The sequence below is a fragment of the Nelusetta ayraudi genome, unplaced genomic scaffold (genome assembly GCF_046127955.1).
Source record: "Nelusetta ayraudi isolate G7.1 ecotype Tasmania unplaced genomic scaffold, CSIRO-AGI_Nayr_v1 ptg000007l, whole genome shotgun sequence".
Lineage (NCBI taxonomy): Eukaryota > Metazoa > Chordata > Actinopteri > Tetraodontiformes > Monacanthidae > Nelusetta > Nelusetta ayraudi.
Window position 1 is genome coordinate 3,339,352 of NW_027466057.1, and position 21,760 is coordinate 3,361,111.

A 21,760-nucleotide genomic window follows, 5' to 3' on the forward strand; every position below is an offset into this window, starting at 1 on the left:
TGACGCACGTCGTCCCTCCTTCGCTGCCTCACAAAGAGAAGATAAAACATACCAGCACTCTTAGTCAGAATTGCGATACAAGGGTAGAGTTGAGTGGTTTGAAAACTAGTAATTGAATAAGAGCAAAGCACTTAAAACGATCGTTTGTTGTCCAAACATTACAGGGCAATGGCACACTCTACTGTTAACAATGGGTACTGCAGTCGGCACCCAGGGTTTCCCTTGACATCTACAACAAACAATAAGAAACACTGGAAGATCATTTAAAAAATAAAATATATATAGATATTTTTGTTATTGTTATTGTTATTTAAGTTGCTTTGGGCAATGCGCGCGCCTTAAACTCATATATGAGACGCCGAGTACGTTTCCGTGTCACGTGATTGTACTGTCGCTGCTGTGCGTCACGACCGACGCAGAATGAGACAGGTGAAAGGAAACCCGGAAGTCAGTCGCTCCGCGTCGCGAAGCCGCACTTGCCTCTGTCTAATTTCCGATGAAAACATGATATGTATCATGTGAATTTGTTAAATGTATTAGCGGCGAGATGACTCGAGTATTAACCTACCCCTCCAGTTTCTTTTGACGTATGAGTGGCTTTTAAAAGAGACCAGCAATGGATGCCAGCGCTGCTAACGAAGGCTCCTACACGGTGAGGCGCTTTTTTTTTTTTTTTTTTGTATCATCTACTCTCTTGTTTAAAGTCTCGCTCGCCTGGTTATTTAGTGTAGCTCTCTGTATTTGATCTGTATATTTTATGTGTATAGAAAAATTACTGCAACCTCACGAAAAAACGTCAAAGACAAGAACAACTTCATCCGAGTGTTTCGAGTACACAGCCCCGAAGCGTGACAGTAAACAAAGAAATGTGACGTCTAAACATGTTCGACTCGATTCTGAATCTGACCCTCGGTTTTAATTTGAGTCATCTCCTTCAGAACTAAATCCGATGTCTCTGTCTTTGTGCCATATTCAGGATAATCTCATCGGAACATTACTTGCTATTTTTGGGAACGTCCTCGTCAGCATCTCCTTATGTATCCAGGTACAGTTTTCTTCTGCTCGTTTCATCCTTCCACTATCAACTAGATGAATTAAACCGGTAAAAATGATAATAACACAACAGTTACCTTTTCGCTCTTATTTTAAATTATTTAATGGAATACCTCCCTTTTTAAAATGTCTCTTTAGTCCTAATAGGTCCTTTTAAGCGGAGGTGTTTGCCCTCATAGCTTCGGGATCATCTTATTATCATTCATCCTTAGAATTTACTTAGTTTAACAACATGTTTGTTGAAAGCCTACACTGCACAATAGTCTCTCTCTCTCTCTCTCCACCCCCCCTCTCGTACAATCCCTCTTATTTGCACGAATATCCTCCCCTGTTAAACTATCCGGCAGTGTTTGTCTGGTTTTATTCTGCAGTGTCCAGCCCAGTATTTCAGCATGGTGTTCACACGTGCCACTGACTCGTGCCACCTTGACCTTTTCATTGCAGAAATATAGTCATGTGAAGTTGGCCGACACCAAGGACCCCCGTCCCTTCTACCGCACAAAGACCTGGTGGTGCGGTTTCGTGCTGACCTGGATTGGGGAAGGGGGCAACTTTGTTTCTTATGCCTTTGCCCCCCTTTCACTCGTAGCACCTCTCAATGCTGTCTCTGTTGTTAGTGAGTACTGCCCCCCCCCTCCCCCCTCATTCTAATCGTAGTCTTTTTTTAATATATATATAAAAAATGCTTTATTGCTGATATAAATCTTTGACAAAAGTCTTTAATGTGGTAATGGATTTTGATATTCCCAATACTTACAAAAAAATCTTTCTCATTGTGTCTCATGCTTGTATGTTTTCTTGACTTGTTTTGTTTTTCCAGCAAGCTCAATCTTGGGCCTGGTGTTTTTGCGTGAGAAACAGAAGTTAAAGGAATTTGCAAGTAAGTTCATCACAATGGAGAGTTAACAAAAAAGAATAGTTTGTCTTTCTGCACATGCAAATCACTTGCGACCAGACTCGTTTTTTAATGCTAAAACTGTTCAGCTCCCAGGCATTGGGCAAACTTTCCAACAGCTTCAGTGTTATTATTGCCTCCTCTCTCTCTCTCTCTCTCTCTCTCTCTCTCTCTCTCTCTCTCTCTCTCTCTCTATGTCTCTCACTCTCTCTCTCCCTCTCTATCTCTTTTTTTTTTTTTTTTTTATAAAAAAGGCCATTCTTTTTTTGTTGTTGAAGAAGCAGTCCTGACAAATAAAAGTAAAAATACATTCAGACTAACAGTCATCTTCAAATTTTCTGTGTTGACATGATTCTACATCCCTGGAAGTAAAATATCTTATTGTGTTGTTATTTTCAGAGCAACACGGCCTTTCTTTTCTGGGCTGTGTCTTTGCTATCGGTGGAACATACCTCTTTATAGCATTTGGACCGAACTCGCATGAAAAGCTTAATGCAGAGAATATTGTCAAGCACAGTGTTGGATGGCCAGTCCTCTTGTATCTGGTAAGGAATTTATTTTGTTTTCCTCAAAATGCTAAGAAGAAATCCAGAAAATGTCCTCATTACACGGGAGAATGCTATTCTACACTTAATCAGCATGCCCAGTAAAGTCAATGCATAGGTCAACAAATATCCAGCAGTCCTGCTATACTGGTTATATGGCTCAGCTTTTTGTGATTCTGATTCTTTGAAGAGACTCACTACGATCACCCTGCATTTATTTTGGTTGGATTGTTGACAAAATGAGTGCTGCTGTGCTGTCATTGTTGGTTATGTCAGGTGACTGTTCTGTGCTAGTTTGTATTCATTTGCAAAGATTCTAAAAGAAACCTGCAACAATAAGTCACCGCAGTTGAAAACTAATTCCACCAATATCGCCTCTTTAATTTAGAATTAATTCCATTTGTAATATTTAAAGACATCACATAAAGAGTTGGGAAAGTTCTTCACTTGCTGTTTCAACTTTGTGTTTCCTATTTTATGTCCAATATGTTGCACACGTGTGTTGTGGACTCATTTGCCCCCATTTTTCTCAAACTGAGACTAATTGTTCTTGCACCAACTAGCAGGGACTCGCGTGCTTCATGTTTTGGTTTCTCTCACAATAATTTTCCCTTTTTGGTCCACAGCTCCTTGGGATCATTGCATTCTGCCTGCTTTTATACTTCTACAAACAGCACCATGCTGACTACCTCGTTGTCATTCTCCTGCTGGTTGCTCTGCTGGGTGAGTCTGTGGCATTCAGCACGGCCTTTTACTTCTGGCTGTGACAATATTCAGCTCATATTAAATTTGACTCCCGTCTTCCGCCCGGCGCCCAGGCTCTATTACAGTCATCACAGTGAAGGCCGTCGCAAGCATGTTGCTCCTCACCGTCGAGGGCAACATGCAGCTCGACTACCCGATCTTCAGCATCATGTTCGTGTGCATGGTGGCTTCAGTGGTCTTCCAGGGCAAGTGAGTGACAGGAGCGCTTGAAACCAGCCACTGCCATCCGACAGGTGTACAGTGGACTGCTACTGAAATGTGTCTGCTTCATCGCCTCAGGTTTCTCTCCCAGGCTTGTAAGCTGCACGACTCCTCTCTCATCACCAGCGTCAACTACATCCTCTCCACCGCCTGCGCCATCGTAGCGGGTGTGTTTGGTGTTTCTCCGCAGCAGGTGTTTTCAAAAATACATTCAACAAATTCACAAATGAAGTCAAACCACTACCCACTGTGTCTCAGGAGCCGTGTTTTACATGGAATTTAAGAATGAAGACGTCCTTCACATCTGCATGTTTCTGCTGGGGTGAGTTGCCAACCACCCTATTTCTGAAACACTGATATATTTTACCTTCTTGTAAAATTCCTGAGAAAAAAATAAGATTATTAATCTGTCTGTGTATTTGTCTACACTATGCAGAGTGGCCTTGTGCTTCCTGGGAGTCTTTCTCATCACCAGAAAGAGAAAAACTAAGATGTTTGAGCCGTACGTCACAATGAATATGGCCGAGGGTTTGTAAACATTTCTATCTCTTGAACATGCACAACATAAACCGGCCCTGATTTTTTTTTGTGACGGAGAAATATCTTGTCACCAGCTGTCCATTTATCAATGTTTATTAATTCTATTTTCCCTTAATTTCTCCCATTTCTGCCATCAGGTGTACCGACTATTCATGACAAAGGCCTGGTGGACTTCAATGGCTCCTTCTCCTACGGAGCTCTGGTCAACAACGATGGAGTGGCTCCTGCCACGCCACCCATCACCCTGGAAGAGCCAGCAGTCAGATCCAGATCCACTGATTCATCCGCAGGTACAAACGACCTCAAGAGAGACTGAAGCAGTATTTTTGAAGTATGCTTAGAAAGGCCACTGGGCTTTCTTTGCCAGTTTTGTTGACCACGTCCCTGCCCTGCCGCCCTGGGGTTCAGTGGCTGATGGGTGTCCAGGATGTTATCTCACTCTGCCTTGAACCCCTTCTACCTGAAATCTCTAAACCAAAGTGTAACTTGCGGGACATTTTCCTACTTGAGACAATGCTGGCTGTGTTCTGAGGAGACCTGACATCCCAACGTGCGGATGTGACCTGAGTAACTTTGCAGCAGAGCCGGTGTTGCCTTGAGGTTTCCTGCCGTGAAAGTTTGTTCTCATTCTCTGGTACATGAGACAACAAAGTTCACAAATAATACGTTATCCGTTCTTCCGATGAGATGCTCCTCAAAACCAGCTTGTGAACAATGATGTCACTGAATGTGGCTCCATGCAAGATTGGAAAAATTGCCAATGAAAATGTCTGCATCGTCTTCCTTCTTGATTCTTTTATTTTCATCATCTGATAGTTTTAACGAAGTGAGCAAAGGGTGCAATTTGTCCAAATTACTGTAATGTATTTATTAAATTTCAACTGTGGTTGTAGCTGTACACTGGATAACCTTTTGTAACGGAACATACCTGAAATGAATGAATTGCCGCTGTAGCAGGTCAGACTTACTTACTTACTGTATCTATATTCCTTATTTATTCCTGGTGACGATTGAATGATTGAAATTTGATATGCTGTCAATATGACAAAAGGAATGTCTCCTGTTAAATTGTTTGGCAATAATATTTACTTTCGCTATTTATTGATGAAGAAATCCCCAAATTTATTCAGTAACATGAAGTTTTATTTTGGTTTTGTACTTTCTTGTACATTTTTGTAACTGCTACTGCATCTGCTAAAATGCAGTGCAACATTTTAAATATCTCCATGTCTAAAGGTCCCATTAATGGGATCCACTCATCTTTCCATTCATTATTTAGCGCTTGTTTGTTCCTCTTTTTTAAACAATTTTAATAAAAGGTCTTCAATGAGGTACACTGAGTTGCATGGCCTGTGATTTTTAATTTGTGTGTGCAAGGTCTCTGGCACCACAACACTGGATAAACAGACTTTCCTCTCATTAAACCAGTGCAGCTAACAAAGCTGCCAAGGAAGCCTACCGTCTGTCATTGTAAATCTGTTTAGTGTGTGTATTATGGGAAGGTAATGAAACCCCCGTGGTTGTGTGAAGTCTTGCCTCTGGTTATATTGGCTGGACATAATTAAGAGAGACTGATATTGAAGCTGTTGGTGTCGCTTGTAAAATAATATTCATCAGCACTTATTCCGTCCTTGTCCCAAATCTAGACTGCAAAAGCCTTTTGTTAAGCTTTTCAAAAATGCAAGGTTATGTCGTCCTTTCATGCAAATCCTTGGCTTATTCCGTATCAACCCATCACTCTGCACCTGATGTTGATGAAATGAAATGTGCCGAGAGTGCCTTATTTTTTGCGAGCAACAGGTTAATTCACCCGGCAAGGTGCAAAATACACCAGAATACAACTCGTGTGACAATTCAAAACGTGCCCATGTGATCTTCGCAACGCAGGAGAGGCCGTCCGTGTCATTAAACTGCTGCTCTCAGGGACGTCCTCTCAGATTAAAGCTCATTAAACCTTGATGTGCCTCCTCGCCGCGTCGTTATCTCCTCTCCTCTCCTCTGCTCTCCCCGCCCCCTCCCTCCGCTCTGCGCTCTGATTGGTCGCCACGAGCCGCTGCCCGCATTCTCATTGGCCTCGCCCTCGGGGTCCTCACGCCGCGGTAGGCTGCACCGTCCACCCTCAGTAATCCAGCAATAACAAACACCGACGCGGTCTCATGTGCCGTCGGAACTGATGGAACCCGGTTCGGTTCGGTGTCCAGTCATGACGGCCAGAGTTCAGCAGCTGTGAGGTGAGTCACGCGGCGACGCGTTCGCGTGTTTTCGAAGCCGTTGATGAAGAAGAATTCAAAAATAGCAGTCGCACGTGCACCCGGTCAGTTTACCAGTTTATACATTCACTTTTTAGTCTGAGTTTTTTTTTCTTCTTTAATGTTTCTTAAGTGTTTCGGTTTGACGTTGAGTTAATAATATCTCAGGCATTGACGTCACAACCTTCCGCGCGGCGCGCTATCCTCCGACGTGTGACGTAACTGACGTTGGCACTCTCGCGTGCCATACACCCCCAGCTGCTCCCCGCGCCCAGTTAATGTCCACAGCTGGAGATAGTTTAACTAATTAATGATATTCACGCACTTTACGCCCTTAATAAATAAAATTAGGCGACTGGTTCACGCTTCTCGGAGTGAAATATGTGTGCTGTGCGTTATTTGGTTGGATAGCCCACTAGATGGCGCTATGTCTCCAGCAAAGATCTAGGGAATCACTGAAAACTGTGATTGTCACTCCAAGTGACCGACCTCCCACGTCTTTTCTCTCTAGAGTTGCGAGGCCTCAGGGCAGGAGTTTGAAGCAGGCAGTGATTTTAAATAAATAATATATATCCACATAACTTCTGCAAGGACGGAATTGAAAATAATTAGGGGGAAAAAAGATCCAAGATGTCTTCAAACGTTGACAGACAAAGGGCTAAAGACGCAGGATGTGCTGACGTCATGTGGTTACCCACCTCAGAGTTGCCAGGGTTGGTTCTGGTGAAACGGCAACACGACAAACCTGTTTACATGCTCTGACCAACAAAGGAGCAACGGTTCTCGGTTCCGCATTTTCATGGTGGTCCAAGTTGCAAGACGAAAGAGCGGTCTGGAAAAGCTTTTCTGCTAAACAGATAGCCAGTGTGCCGTAACGTGTAACGTGACGACTAAACAGAGACAAACCATTGAAATACCGTCCAAAGGATAACCAAACAAACTTGCACAACCTACTGCAGGCAAAGCCTAGTGCAGTCTGAACTAGAGCGTTGTCACCAGACATACCACTGTTTGTCCTTACACCTGTAATGTAACCTCAAACAGAAATTATTTCTCTAATAACACTATTTATTGCTCCGGCAGTATAGATTGCTCGGTTCACACGCTGCCTGTTTCAGTTCCAACAGTCCAATCAATCTATCCGCCTGTCTGTCTGTCCATCCGCCCGCCCGTCTGTCTGTCCATCCATCCATCCAAACATCCATCCATCCAGCCGTCCGTCCATCCATCCATCCATCCATCCATCCATCCATCCATCCATCCAGCCAGCCATCCATCCAACCAGCCATCCATCCAACCATCCATCCATCCATCCAACCAGCCAGCCATCCATCCATCCATCCATTCGTCCATCCACCCATCCATCCATCCATCCATCCAGCCAGCCAGCCAGCCAGCCAGCCAGCCAGCCAGCCAGCCAGCCATCCATCCATCCATCCATCCATCCATCCACTTAAGACTCTGACCAGCCACCTTCCCTCTGTTGCAGAACCATTCAGCCAATAAATCCTAAATCTCTTCCTCCAAATAAACCTGTCAACTTTTCCTCGATGCCCTTCCCCTCTCCCCAGTATCTCCAGTAGCTCCTGCCCGCCCGCCGCCCCGCCCCCACCTCCCCCACGAGAGCTTCACCATGCTGCGCGAGAGCTCCAAGGTGTGGAGCAACGGCTCCGAGGCCTACAGCAGCGACCCTGAGGACGAGGAGGAGGAGGAGGAGGAGGAGGAGGAGGAAGAGGAGGACATGGTGTTCGGCGAGGCCGAGCAGGACGGCGCGGCCGACGAGATGATGGACCTGAGCGACCTCCCGTCGGCGCTGTTTGCGTGCGGCGTCCACGAAGCGGTCTTCGAGGAGGACGCGCACAGGGTGAGACGCAGTTTCTTTCTGTGTGTTTCTGTGCGTCAGCCTGTTTGCGGTGTGAGCCGTGGTGCTGGATGTGTCAGCGTGTCCAGCGTTCAAAGGCCCGGCGACGAGCAACAAGTGCGTGATGTCATCATCCACGGCCCGCCCCTCCTCCCCGTCACAGTCTTAAGCAGCAGCCCAGGATTGCTCACCCTCAAACACACACACACACTCTGTTCTGCATGCAGGCCAATTGATGGCAGCATGACTCATGCCAGACTCTCCGTCAGCATAAAGTGCTATTCATGTCGGGGTTTTTTTTTTTTTTCTTTTTTCCTCCCCTACATTCTCGGAGCCGATGTATGCGGCGTCGCAGCCTCTCAAAGTGAAGAACCTCGCTGCCGTATCTCCCCTGTGCAGGAATTCTCGAGAACTGCAGCGCACAAAGAAAGCAAACGTGCGCCACTGCCTCTCAGATCCAATTATGCTCTCCCGCCGTCCCCTCTCCGTCGGGTTCATCCGCCCGTTTTCTCTCTCTGTGTCCGCCAAATGCCTTGAAATGTATTCCTGTCTTTTATCGCGCAACTTGTTTTCAAATGTTTCCTTTAAATTCTCCTCCCTTCTGTTCCCCCCCCCGCCCGGGCGTGCTTTATTTATCCTCCCCGCGCATGCAAATGCAAAGCGGCCGGGGCTAAATGTGGCACAAACACGAAATCCTTTTAAATGAATCACTCCTGCTTTGTGAGGCTGCTGTACGTACACCCGTTGCTCCCAGCAGTGGAGTATGCACCCCTCCTCCCATCCCTCGCTTTCATTTCTATTTGTTTATTTATTTTGCCTCCTCACTTCATTACAATTCTGGCTTTTAAGTGGAAATGCCACCCACGCACCATTCAGTCGCACCATGTCAAAAGATTGTTCTCCGTATGGCACAATTAAATGAGCGCCGCTAAAAATAGAACTGTTGACATTCATTTGAAACTTTTAAGAGGGAGGCTTGAGGTAGCAGAGGAAAACGACCATTTTCACAGCACAGACGGGGAATTCACGAAGGGTTTTTTTTTTCTTTTTTCGTGGGGGTTAGCGCCTGATGCCGCGCCCTCTCTCACTCTCCGCCATCTCGAAAATGAACCCACGTGCCGAGAAAAGTTCACAGCCTACAAGCTCACTTCTGCGGATCCTTTCAGTTCAGACCAGGAACACGGCAACCTACATTTTTGTGTCTTTGTGCTGTCGGCTCCCTCCCCTCACAGACTCTACCTCCAGTGTCTGCCGCGGCGTGCGGCAGGATGGGCTGCTTCTTTAATCACACTCTGCTCTTAAAGAGGAAGGGAAGGAGGGAGGCAGAGGAGAGGAGATGGAGACATGTTCCCAAATATTTATAAGAAGCACTTAGCAAGCTGTAAAAGCCCTCCTCTTTCTCCTGCACAAGTGAAAAGAGAGTAGCGTCTAGTGGCACACTTTCCCTTTTTCCTCTGTAATATTTTGTTCCTCCGAGCAGCTTTCAGGCATGGAGAGCTGGAAGCAGTGCTCTCTTTTTATTTGCTTCTTGAACGTTTCGCTGAGGTCTGGTCCGATTGTCCACTGGACGGCAAAACAGTGTTTTCCAATCGAAATAAATATGCTTGAATTAAATTAAGATGATAAATAGTCACCTTTTAAAAAAAACAACCTCAGTATTTTACTATTGCAGTTCTGCACAGCAAAGAACACTGTTTAAGATTTAGTAGTGTAATATACCATAATCTGTTAATCCAATAATCTAAAAAGACTTATTCTTACCCTTTTGCCCATACAAGAATGTGTTAGTGGTTGTGATTAATTTTTAGTAGCTTTTGTTTATTGCAAGAGTGAAGAGATGTTGATGAAAAGACTGCTGCTAGATTGAATTACCTTTGGAAAAAACAGCTGCAACATCAGGCAAAATTTAAGATTTAGATTTGACTGCTAATGGAAAATAAAACTGTCTCAGTTTGACAAATATACTCGCTGAAAAAATAGCATTCCAAAATGATGTAAACATACCCATTCAAAGTCCACATCATGTGAATTCAATTATTATTATTATTTTTATTTTTTTTAGAAACCTGGGACGTCCAATTGATTGACTTATGGACTCCTGGACTTTAAAAAGCTGTAATATTTAGTGTAGAACCGGAATTCAATAATGTCTTACCAAATTAGTTTGAGATCTTCGGGCTTTTTTGAAATTAAATTGTCTGTCTGCCTGTCTGTCTGTCTGTCTGTCTGTCTGTCGAGAGCGGTGTATTGCATAATTAACGGCACTGCACTGAAGTTTACGTGGGCTTGTTTACGACTGGCCCGTGCCGTCCCCGTGAGCGGTTCATTAGCAGGCCCGCTGTCTTATTTGGCTGCACGCGGAAGGTTAAAGTGCTTTGCCTGACACGGCCGCCCCTGCGCAGTCTGGTGCGCTTCACAGTGTGACTCATACATATCCAGGCCGGCAAAGTTAGACAACCTCGGAGCCGAGCGGAGCCGAGCGGCGAACTGCATCAGGGACTAAAGATGGCGCGATCGGGGATGCGAAGAAGTGACATGTCGTGTTGGCTAAGTGTTGTTGGCGAGCACGCATGTACATTGTGCGTGCGTCCGTGTGTACGTGCGCGTGGCAGGGGATTTGTTTGCATGTGTCAGACTGCAGTCTATTTATGGGCGTCGGTTCCCCGGGGTGAACGTGAGGGGAGAGGGTGCTCGGCAGGCTGAAGGTCAGACACGATGCAGCAGCAGCGCTGGGCGAGCGAACGCCACCGGCTTCCAGTCCCGCTGCGGCCTGGATATCACCCCGGAACGCTTAGCGGGGTCGTCTCACCAGCCTGCTGCGTGTGTTTGGCTTTCATTTACGAAAGCGGAGAGGGAGCAAAAACGTAAAAAAAGAAAGAAAGCATTTTTCCGAGCGACAATAGACGGCAAAGACAGAATGGAGTTGTTGCGGCTCTTTCTGTCACAGTTGACAAGATGACAGTGTTTTCTTTGTCAAGCTTCAATCTCCCTCTGTTAAACAACCGCCGTCCTGAATTTTGATGAGGGGGTCAACTTGAAATCAATTTTGCATGCAGAGCTGCAAAGCACCGCGCCGCTGTGCCCACTTTAATTAAGAGCACTCTGAGGCCCATTTCAAGAAATACCATTCTGTGACATTAATGTTGACATCCGGCCAGTCCAGTTAAATGGCCGTGATGCTGGCTGGACTGGTTCCCAGTAGTGATGTCTGATATTGACTTTTTTTTTTTTACCGAAATCCGATATCCCGATATTGTCCACCTCCTACCGATACCGATGTCAACCGATACCGATATATGCGGTCGTGGAATGAACACATTATGGCTCATTTGTATTGTGATGTCCTGCTGGATGCAGAGATGATGGTAAATGTAACAACTTCAAGGTTTCCCAAGTAAAATAAACATTGTGGTCAAAAGAAATAATCATTCAGTTACGAACGAGCTATTTTGTTGTTAGCAGCCAGCCGCCACTGAAACCACTCTGCTGAAACACGTCCGTCGCTTGCTGTTATGCTTTGATGCGGTTTGATGACATCATCAAGCGGAGTAGAGACGAGTAAAGTAAAGTATTGTTATTTACTATTTAGTAATACCAGGGAATTCGAGGAATTCATTCTTCGGCATGAATACTAAATGCAGGAGAAATTTCTAAAAAAAAAAAAAAGTCACATTTTTATACAATTTTTTTCCAGATACCTATATCAATATTTTTTTTTAATGCCTTTATTGGCCAATAATATCGGAGCTCCCAAATTCCCAGTTTATCAAACGGTTCGAACAAAGAGAAATTTCAAGGTGTGTATTTGAGACGGTGGATCTCAGGAACTTTCCCTCGCCGCCGCTTCATTATATTTACCGTTGCTGTCATAAATTCCGGCTCGCGCAGGAACAAATCTTCACAATTACTCCCCTGTCCTCATCGTGTTTATTTACTGCAACGGCGCCGTCGTCGTCAGTGTGGGAGCCTGGGAGGGAAACGTTGCTCCTCTTTAATTACAGGCAGATTTGTGTGCGCTTGCTTTGAGAGGACGCGGCTGCCTTCCCTCAGCGGGGGCTGATAACGAAACTCCGAGGACGCACTGTTGTTGGACGTCAGTTCTCCTGACGCCATTCTATTGAAAACGCCAACATATCATCATATTCCACTTCAGTTCAGTATTTTTATTCACTCTAATCTAATTGATTTGTGCTAAACCTTTGTCTCGCTGCCTCCCCCTGACTGTGTTCCTTCACTCTGCTGCACTAAAGAAATGTGCTTCTTTTAAATGCCGCCTCTCAGACGGTTACTACCTGTTGTCTCGCACAGATGAGGGCTGCTGGCAGTCTGTTGTTGTTGTCGTCGCCGTTGGCGTTAGTGGTGTTTTGTCTGTCTCTTCGCGCTTCCACGAGCACAGTTGTGTTTGTAACTCTCGCCAATTTAATCAGATTTAGCTGCTGTTGATCTTTATTTTTTTCTTCTCACGAGTGCTTTTCTCTGCCAACATTTGAATCTGATTCAAACATTCCAGTCTCCAGCATGTTGCTTGTCGACAGTTTAGCGCTGTAATATTTATACAGTCAGTCTGGAGCGCGAGTCTGACTGCATGTTTAACCTCCTGCCACTTCAGGATCTCATTGCTTTAGATTTGGTTTTCGTGCTATCCGCTGCTTTCTTTCCTCTCCTCTGCGTCTCCCCTCCAGCACCGTGAAGACCACCTCCCGCCTCCCTCCTCCTGTCTCTGTGTGTTTGTCTGCCATTTGACCCGATTCCGGAGCAAAAGCAATCAGCCGCGGCGTCGGCACGTGTCACTCTGTTCCTTGCTCGTCTGTCCCTTATCTGTGTGTGTCTGCCCCGATCAGACAGCGGCTCATCTGTGCTGCCGCTAAGCTGCTGGACTGGGTTAAAACACTGAGCCGCTGCTGGAGGAAACACCAGATGTGTGCCGTGAGCTCAAAACACACAATGCAGTCCAGTTGTTTTGAAACAAAGGTGGTGTTGATGTGTTTGTTCATTTGGTGTAATTACTTTCGATGGCCGGACTGTTCTGCTATTTATTTAGCTTTTAAATTGATTTGCAAGTAAGGCAGCGGTAAAATCTTTCTTTTTGTCAGTAGTTAAAAAAAAGGCTTTTATGTTGAAATAACAAAAAATTCAAAACATTGAATCAAATGACATTATTTAAAACTACCATTAAACCACATGATATAGGTAATTTTCACGGCTCTCAGCACCGCTTTGAGATAATAATTGTATTCGGGCAAATCTGCTCATTGATTGATAAACTGGAGTTTTTCCCAAACTACCATTCAAAATATCCAAGCAAAACTAACTAGATGTGCACTGATTTAACCTCAGTCAACATTCGAATTAAAGAGTTCCTTCTGGACTGTTTTGGAAAATATTGAAAATGATGGACCTTCCTCTAATTTTGCATTTTCACCCGGACGGCCTGTCTGGGCAGCATCGCCCGAGGCCGCACGTGTCATTTACAGCTGCCGGCTGGTGTCTGCTCCTCCTCAGGTATTCATCATGTCCCTGGCACCTGACAGGACCCCCGCAGCTCCTCACCCACCCTCCCCTCGTTCTTCCCCCTGCACTGCTCTGTCTCCGCTCCCTGCCTTCGTTGCCCGAGTGCCGTCTGACCTCTCCTGCGCCCCGTCTCTGGCCTGTGGGCTCTCTTTTTATCCTTGCGCCCCCTGCGTCTCCCTCCATCTCCCCCTGTCTCCCCCTGACTCCCCCCGCCGGCTCCCGGTGCCTGTACACGGCTGCTTGTTTTATAAATAGCTTGGCCTACATTGCAGCAGCTGCATTGGCGCTGGCACCGACGTTTGGTACGGCAACAGGGCCAAGTGAGGTAGCAAGAGGTTGGCAGCAAAGAGAAGAAGTGTGTGTTCATGTGTGTGTGTGAGAGAGATGAAGAGAGAGAGGGCGAGATGGAGAGAGAGAGAGAGATGGAGAGGGTGAGGGAGATTATCTGGATAGTGCAGCTGCAGCTTACCTGCATGCCTGCAGTGTGTGGTTGAGCTCTGGAGTTGTCTGCACTGACACACACACTCACATGCACACTCACAGGCACACACACACACACACACACACACACGCGCGCGCGCGCAGCTCACGCCACTCATGTGTCTGGGAGGACTGATAACATCCCCGGTCTCGCTGCTATTTCCACTAAAATTCCCGCCTGCGCTCTCAGGTGGGAATGAAGCGCTGATGGAAAACTAAGCGTGCCATTATTTACACTCTCTACTCCTGCCTCCTCCTGCAGTGTTTACCCCGGCCATTGTTTGCGCCGCCTGTTAATGTGCACATTATGAGCGTGCATATTTGAGGCCGCCTCGCTGATCCACTGCCCTGATTCCCTCCTCCCTGCTGCGCCTCTGCAGAGCCGCGCTCCTGCATACAAATTCTGCCCGCCAGTGAGACGCGGCACCTCAGCCCCTGCATCACCCCCCCCCCACCTCCCCACCCCTCCGGCCCACCCTCCACCACCTCCTCCTCTGATCTTTTATAAAGTGAATCATGAGCGGCTTTGCTCCACCTGCCTCTGTCATTCGATGAGCTGGGAATCAATGCCGCCGCGTCCGCAGTGTGTTCATTAATGAGGATAAACAACTGGGCCGGATTGCATTAACATGTGTATACCTCGGAGATACTGTTTTGGGTTTTAAGCCACACTGTGTTGCAGACAGTTCAATAGAAAAATCATAGAGGTTCAGTTTGCCTTTGAACGTGCAGAGCGCATTTGCATGCACGCCAGTGCAGCAGAAATAGTAAAAGTGCAACTCCGTTTGAATGACTGTCAATATTTTTTTTTTTGACGCTGCAGCATTTTAAAATGCAACCGGCGTCCTCCCACAGCAGGAACGCTTTTAGCATCTGAATTGGACAAAGAATGCGTTATCGTTCCTTCCATGGAGTCTTGCGCCCGGCACGCCGGCCGAGATCTAACAGAGCGAATTGTGAATGAGCACAGGGAGAATTTAGAATGAGGAGTGGGAAGAGGAGGAGTGAGAAGCAGGCAGCAGGAGGGAGGGAGACGGCCGGAGAACGAGGGCAGGGAGGAGTGCTTCATCATCCTCGGTGATCCAGCCGACACATCAGAAGCGACAAAGGAGATCAGAGGAGCATCCGACCCGTCGTCTAATAAACAACAGCAGGTTGAATCTTGCCGCATAGCAGCGGCAAAACAGTCGCTCAAAACTCGACGTTTTTTAATGCACAACCCTCAGAGCCCAAATTCAGGTTTAAATTCTCATAAAAGTTGATTCTGCTAAACTTCACTGTTTAGGACAAAATGAACGAAGAAAGTCATTTCCCTTTAAGCATAATACACCCTATTTTTTTCCTGTTGTTTCCTTGAAACTGCTTTCATATTCGTTTCCAATATACTTGAACTGTTAAATTTATTTTGTCTGAAATGTGTATGTCTTGTCCCAAACTCCATGACAACATAACTTTCAAATGTGCCACACACACACACACACACACACACACACACACACACACACACACACACACACACAGACACGCACACACACAGCCAACAGCTATTTCCATGCAATGACACTTTGTTAGAGTTCAGAAAACAGATGCAAACAGTGCATTTCAAATCAGTTTCGACCCACTGATCTATGAGCTGTGGTGGCGATTTGCCGAAGAAGACTTGCCACAGTGTGTTCCATACTGCCCGCCAACCTCCCGGGGGGGGAAAAAAAAAGATCAAACAGATTGAGTCCCGGCAGAAGAAAACAGCTGACGGTGCCGCTGCGGCTCGAGCAGACGCGCTATACACTCTCCTCCAACATGTGACATATTTGGCATTTGGAAAACGGATTGTTCCAGACTGGATGACTGTCTGCTGCTGTCTGGTGGAGGAATGTCACAGTCATTCTCACAGATCGTCTGCACGGCGCGGACGCATGCGGACATAAATAGCCTTCACCACCCAGAGCCTTAATATTAATGGCTTATGGGGGACTTAGCTGTCTTAGCCCGCTGGGCAACAATTCTTATGAAACCAAGAGAGAGAGGGAGAGAGAGAGAGATGTTTGGAGTGATGGCAGGAAGTCATGGTTTGTTACGCAATGGCGCTAATGTCTGTGCATTTCTCAGTCGCTGGTTTTTAAGTAAAATAAAAAAAAAAAAAAAAGAAAAAGAACCTTGCACTGTGTCACGATGGCTCACAGGAAAAGAGCTGTGACAGCGATCAGCCTCATCATCTGCCCTTAATGCGAGTGATAAAAGTGTCACAGCTCGGTTAATCTTCCATCAAGTCAGCGCGAAATGAAGAGCAGACAGGCCGCGGTGATGTTTCATGAAAGTTTTTTTTAAAAAATATATATATTTTTATCTGGGCTGTGAATCGATAAGGAAAACTGCCCACAAACTGTTTGAAAGTGCAAATCGAATGTCTGCTAATTTCCTGCGGATGACGCAGGGCGACCGAGGCCCTGACACCAAACACATCAGCATGACTGTCACATCACTGCGTTGCCTGTTATTGTGAGGGCCCGCGACGCCATAAACCACGTCCAGTGAAGGCACCGTCGACTCGGGGAGCGTGATGCTGACAGGCGCCGTTACGCAATTACGCTTTGAAATGGAACGCAGGCTGTCAGGGAGGCTGTCACTTGAGCTCCTCCCGCGAAACAGTGTTTTACTGCTCAGCGACACTTAAACCCTACGTGACTGTACATGGTTATACAGTAGTCATTGCTGCTAGCACACCCGCGATGGAGACAATAACAAGAACACCTCAGTGCGTGCGCATTCACGCTGTGGAAAAATCATTTTTAAAGGTCCATAGTGCGGAAAATAACCTTTACTGGTGGTTTATTACAAATGTGCCTGTAGCTGGTCAAAAACAAAGTGTGTGCTTGAAAAAAAAAAAAAAAAAAAAAAATCAGCCCAGTTTGAGGTCACAAGGTCGCTGACCCCAAGCAGTGACCATGTCACAGCCATGTTTCTGCGGTGCAGTGGGCTGTAAACAGAGGGCTAAGTATGCTATTTGCCAACGAGCTGCCAGCTGCTTTGCGGAAAACTGTGATAATAAAACAACAAAAACAACAACAGCCTTCAAGCCTAAAAACAGGCTTTAATTTAAAAATGGTCTTCATCTCAGAATTAGCATTCCTGCGGCACTGCTGTTGTACCGCACTGCCAGAGTGTGTTCGCGTCATTTAAAAGTGACAAACTATGACCCCCTTTTCAGATTGCGCGGGTACGGGACGCTGGTTCTGGTGGCAAACAACAACAAACAGCAACCGAATAAAACTCACAAATAAACAACAACATTTAAAAAAAAAAAAAGAAGAAGAAGAAGCGGGGGAAGAATGCGGACTGAACCGCACCACGAATTCTGCAGTGCACGGTTCACTGAGCGATGTAGTGGCGCAAAACACGGCGAACGTGAGGCTGGTGATGACGTCAATGTGGAGCCGCGGGCAGGAAGGGGGCAGGGGAGGAGGAGGGAAGAGCGAGAGAGGGAGGGAGGGAGGGAGGCAGTGTGCGCTGCAGCATCACTCTCGTCAGTGCGGTGAGGAGCGGACGGAGCGGAGTGGAGCGGAGCAGCGACTCTGTCTTGCGGGGTCCACAGTACTACAGCCGAGCCAGAACAACTCGCCCGGACCGTGCGACGCGTTCAGGGACCGATCCCCCTCACCCCGCTGAGAAAACAGAGACTTTTTATTCCCATACGTATTTATTTTTATTATTATTATTTTTTTTTTACCCCCAACTCCCTCTTCAACCAAAGCAGAGAGTGATGCCATCGATAAATATGAAACTGGAGATGGTGACCATCATCGCCTGCGAGGTCGACACTGAGGTGTTTACGTCCGACAAAATGCAGGTACGGTGTTCTGTCTCGTCCTTTGTAAAATTGGGGGGGGAAAAAATGAAAGAAAGAAAAAAAAAATGAAAGAAAGAAAGAAAAAAGTCCGTTCGCCGTGGCTTCGGTGCTTCAGCAGCTCCGACTCGGGACCCGAGTCAGAGCCGCACGCCGCCCTATTGCCAAGCGCATGCATGTCTTCGGTGACGTCTACTGCAGGATTTTTATCAATGGGAGCCCGAGACGCACGTCCTGCGCCGCGCGCATGGCTTGCGTGACTGACGGTGAGGTGTCGGTGCGGTGTTAGAAGCAGTGAATTCGGTGTTACAAAGAAATTAGGAGAAATAATAACAAAGGGAATAGTGGTAATAGATGATCTGTGTGCAACGGACGCAGAGGGAAATGGTTGCAGTTGAAGCTTGCGTTGTTTGGCGTCGTTCTCAATCGGAGGCGATGCGCAACTTGAACACTGAGGGGAGTGGAATTGTCTATGCAGTCCACACGCACGCAGCGAAAGGAAAGAAGTGAGGTAGTTTTAGACGCAGTGGTTAGACCCTCTCCTCTCCCCCTCGCCCGACGCGCGCGCTCCGCTCGTTTCTACAGCATTGCAGGTGCGTTCCGTTCGAGGACGCACAGAAGGCTGCGAACGTCCCTTCCCGAGTGCGAGACTTTTCCAAACGCAGCTCTCGATTTTTGGGGGGAGAATTTCGCCTGCGTGCTTTGTTTGCTTTTTTTGTGTTGTAGTTGTTTTTATTTTTGTGTCTGATGGACAGGTGGGGCTGATTACATGCAGCCTGCCATACACTAAACAGAGCAGCGTTTTTAATATGGAGGTGGAACCCACCGTGCGTGGCTGTTTTGTGGCTCAAAATGCCACGCAGATGGTCTCCACACATTCCACGATCCGCAGATAAGTCATTTGTAAATGCCATATCAGGAGACAGACTTTTCTCCCACTGGCTGCTTCAAGACCAGTGCAGGAGTCCCAAAGCCAAGTCCTGATCTAGACTGTGACACAAGCCCAGTCACCTCAAGACAAAAGTCATAGTACGACATATATAGGTCATTGCACTGCTTTGGCTGGAAGGATGAGTGCTGATGTGCTCTGTAGTGACGGAGACGCCGTCTGTGTGTTTACCTCTCATGCAGCACCAGAGCCCGTAGTTTCTTGCGCCCTTTATTGGCAGCCCCAGATGTACCAGGGACCTTTGAGGAGTGAGACAGAAGGGTTGATTTAAAGCTTCCATATGTTCATATTTGACACGCAGAGCAATATCACAATATTAATATTATAGGACACTGCCATGAGAAGGTGTTCATCTTCTTCCGCTCTAATTCCTGACCGTCTGTAGGGGAGGCTAGTGTTGTCATCATAATGTGGAGACAGGGCGAAAGTGATTTCTTTTTTTTAAAGCGTGCATTTCATTGGGCAGAACCTGGATTTATTTGACTGATGTCATTATGCCTCTGCCACTTACTCTGAATATGCTGATTAACAGGTTAGTCGTCCAGTAGCTGGAATAACGTCCTAATTAGAATCCGGATCTAAGTCAGATTGTAAACATAGTCAGTGTTTTTAACTACTGCCAGAAAAGAGAATTGTTCAATAAATATGGACAAAAACAAGGCTCTTCACTTTGTGAGGTCACAGCAGGAGCTCTGATAATAAGCACAATAAGGGATTTTAAAGTGTACCGTGTCTGCAAGTTGCAACTGCAGTACTGTACTGGTGCTTTGAGCTTACTGTAAGGCATCCTTCCCGACACAAACACTGCAAGTCAGACTGCCGACTTACTCAGCGGTCTGCATTTTCCCAGTGGGCCTGGAAGTCTTATTACACCTCGAGCCACAGTCAAACAAGAAAGGTGAGACTCACTGTTGTGCGATTGTACAGCTGGGGAGCTGGAAATGGCTCCGCGGCAACGGGTCTCTGCTGGAATTCCTGCAAAAAGTCAAATTCCTTTGCAGTCCGGGACTTGTATTTATAAGCTCAACATTTTTTCCTCTTTTTGTCATATGTTTTCAACCATTTTTTTGGGCTGTTTTATAATGGGACCTTCCAAGCAGCCTGGTCTGAGTCCAAGCTGACACAAACACACTGGGACCGGACCGTTTGAACATCTGTCTCCCACACTGGCCTTATCGGCCCGGCTCCTCCAGACTGGCCCAGAGAAAATGGGAGTCTGCACACAATTAAAAGCGCAGACAGAGGTCTGACTTTCGAATGACATGAAGAACACCACTAATCTCCGTTTCTGGCACAGTTAGAGTGATGGAGAGCGCAGGGGACAGATTAAAGCTGAGCACGTGTGGAGCAGCCTCTGATTGAGCTCGTCTCCCTGTCAGCGTCCAGTCTGGGCTTAATACATAATTCAGCAAAAAAAAAATAAATGAAACAGAATCGGAGCGTTTGTGTTTTACTAATAACACCTCCAGACCTGAAGATGAGAGACAATCACTGTAAGACCTCCTGTTTGGCATCCAAGGATTTGGGGGTGAACAGATCTGTGAGGATTGCAGCTATTTTTAGACCCCTCACAGAAAAGATTAGGCAGCGGCAGCGGTTGCTTGAATGGGCCGCATGAAGAAAATCAGCGTTTGGTGGGATTTTAATTAGACGAGATGCTGTGTAACTGGCGCCGGTGGTGTTTTGGACCCATTGTTTTGACACTGCTGAAGTGACTTTGCCCACGCCTTGGCTCAGGCTCCGCCGGTTACATCATTAATGAGCCAAACACAGAGGCTCGAGGAGCAGTCAGGTTGTTTGTTGGCACACGGGCTGTTGAAGGCAGAGAGCGTTAGCGCCTCTGTTTTCGGAGAGAGCGCAGAGGCCTCGCCGGCGTCGGGGGGTTCAGCATGGCCGGAGCTGCAGCATGTGAACGTTGTGTCAGCGTAATTACCTTGGAGGATCCGCCAGCGCTCGGTAGATAATAGCACAGGACACTTGAAGGTCACAACACGTCGAGGCAGAGGATATATTGCGGAACGCGTGACGCAAGGCGGCGGAGACGCCTCGCACGCCTGATCCGGCGGCCCGCCGTTCAAAAGTAATCATTTACTCACAGGGAAGGTTTGAAGGTTGTGGGTTTGCTCCCCTCACCGTGGAGATTTACGCCTCTCTGCTCCGAAGGAATATCACTTAATTAGTCATGAACTGGTTTGGTGAAAAGGATGGGTCGTGGCTGGAGCTGCAGTCCATTGCGGAACGTTGTGACCGAGTACGTGAAGAAATGGGGAGGGAGGGCGAGGCCCAAAAAATTCTCCTCTTCAGATCTGAGTGAAGACCCAGGAAGTTGTGTATCCAGGGGTTTACGGGGAAGATGCAACCTTTCGAAAGAAATATCAGTACAGGGGCTGGTGCAGTAAGCTGCAATCTTTTCAAGACTAGCTCCTATTTCGTCTTCACCAGTAATTCTTCTGCTGTCGACTGTCAAGCTAATAATGATTAATTGTAAATACGTTTTTAAATGTTTTAGTAATAATGAATGATTGCGGTTTAAACGTTGGGATATGTCCTTCAGATGTGAGACCACTGTGATTCGTCCCTGCTGTTAATATCTAATCTGTGAAATCTGTTCTGTCACAGCCAAGGTTTGCATCCCCCCCCCCCTGATCGTGCCTCTTGTTTTATTCGCCTTTGTTTGCTCTTAAGAGTGTCGTAAACCAGGACTTTAATTGCAGGACCGATTCGAACGAATCTTATTGTGAAAATCAATAATGGAACGCGAGGAAAGCCTATAAGGACAGCCTTCTGTCTCACATAAGGAAGCCGGTAGTAACACTGACACAATCTCACGCTCCCAACCACGACTGTGAGTCAGCGCACACACAAAC

At 46.6% G+C, this 21,760-nt stretch overlaps 2 protein-coding genes across 4 annotated transcripts in view; both read left to right on the plus strand.

Annotated features, from left to right (window-relative positions):
* The first annotated feature begins 403 nt into the window (after nucleotides 1–403).
* On the plus strand, nucleotides 404–5,339 carry nipal3 (NIPA like domain containing 3). The gene is made up of 11 exons (XM_076017911.1): nucleotides 404–652; nucleotides 977–1,045; nucleotides 1,498–1,669; nucleotides 1,874–1,933; nucleotides 2,348–2,493; nucleotides 3,120–3,216; nucleotides 3,312–3,447; nucleotides 3,538–3,626; nucleotides 3,718–3,781; nucleotides 3,896–3,987; nucleotides 4,137–5,339. The coding sequence occupies exons 1-11, from the start codon at nucleotides 617–619 to the stop codon at nucleotides 4,313–4,315; spliced, it is 1,140 nt and encodes a 379-aa protein (XP_075874026.1). The 5' UTR covers nucleotides 404–616; the 3' UTR covers nucleotides 4,316–5,339.
* Nucleotides 5,340–6,084: 745 nt separating this feature from the next.
* rcan3 (regulator of calcineurin 3) overlaps nucleotides 6,085–21,760 on the plus strand; it is a 34,196-nt gene continuing 18,520 nt past the window's right edge. Inside the window, exons 1-2 of one of the 3 annotated variants that reach the window (XM_076017912.1) lie at nucleotides 6,085–6,230; nucleotides 7,820–8,112. In XM_076017912.1, coding sequence (XP_075874027.1) covers nucleotides 7,882–8,112 — 231 coding nt within the window. In that variant the 5' untranslated portion in view covers nucleotides 6,085–6,230; nucleotides 7,820–7,881. Of the gene's footprint in view, nucleotides 6,231–7,819; nucleotides 8,113–17,817; nucleotides 17,948–21,760 lie in introns of those variants that run through there. The other 2 variants (XM_076017913.1, XM_076017914.1) reach the window with 2 other exon arrangements.

Bases quoted from the DNA above. Each gene is read 5' to 3' on its own strand.
- nipal3 (XM_076017911.1), top strand. From the start codon at position 617: ATGGATGCCAGCGCTGCTAACGAAGGCTCCTACACG. The intron at 1,934-2,347 runs GTAAGTTCATCA...TGTTATTTTCAG, and splicing joins GAAGTTAAAGGAATTTGCAA to AGCAACACGGCCTTTCTTTT. The intron at 3,988-4,136 runs GTTTGTAAACAT...TTCTGCCATCAG, and splicing joins CACAATGAATATGGCCGAGG to GTGTACCGACTATTCATGAC.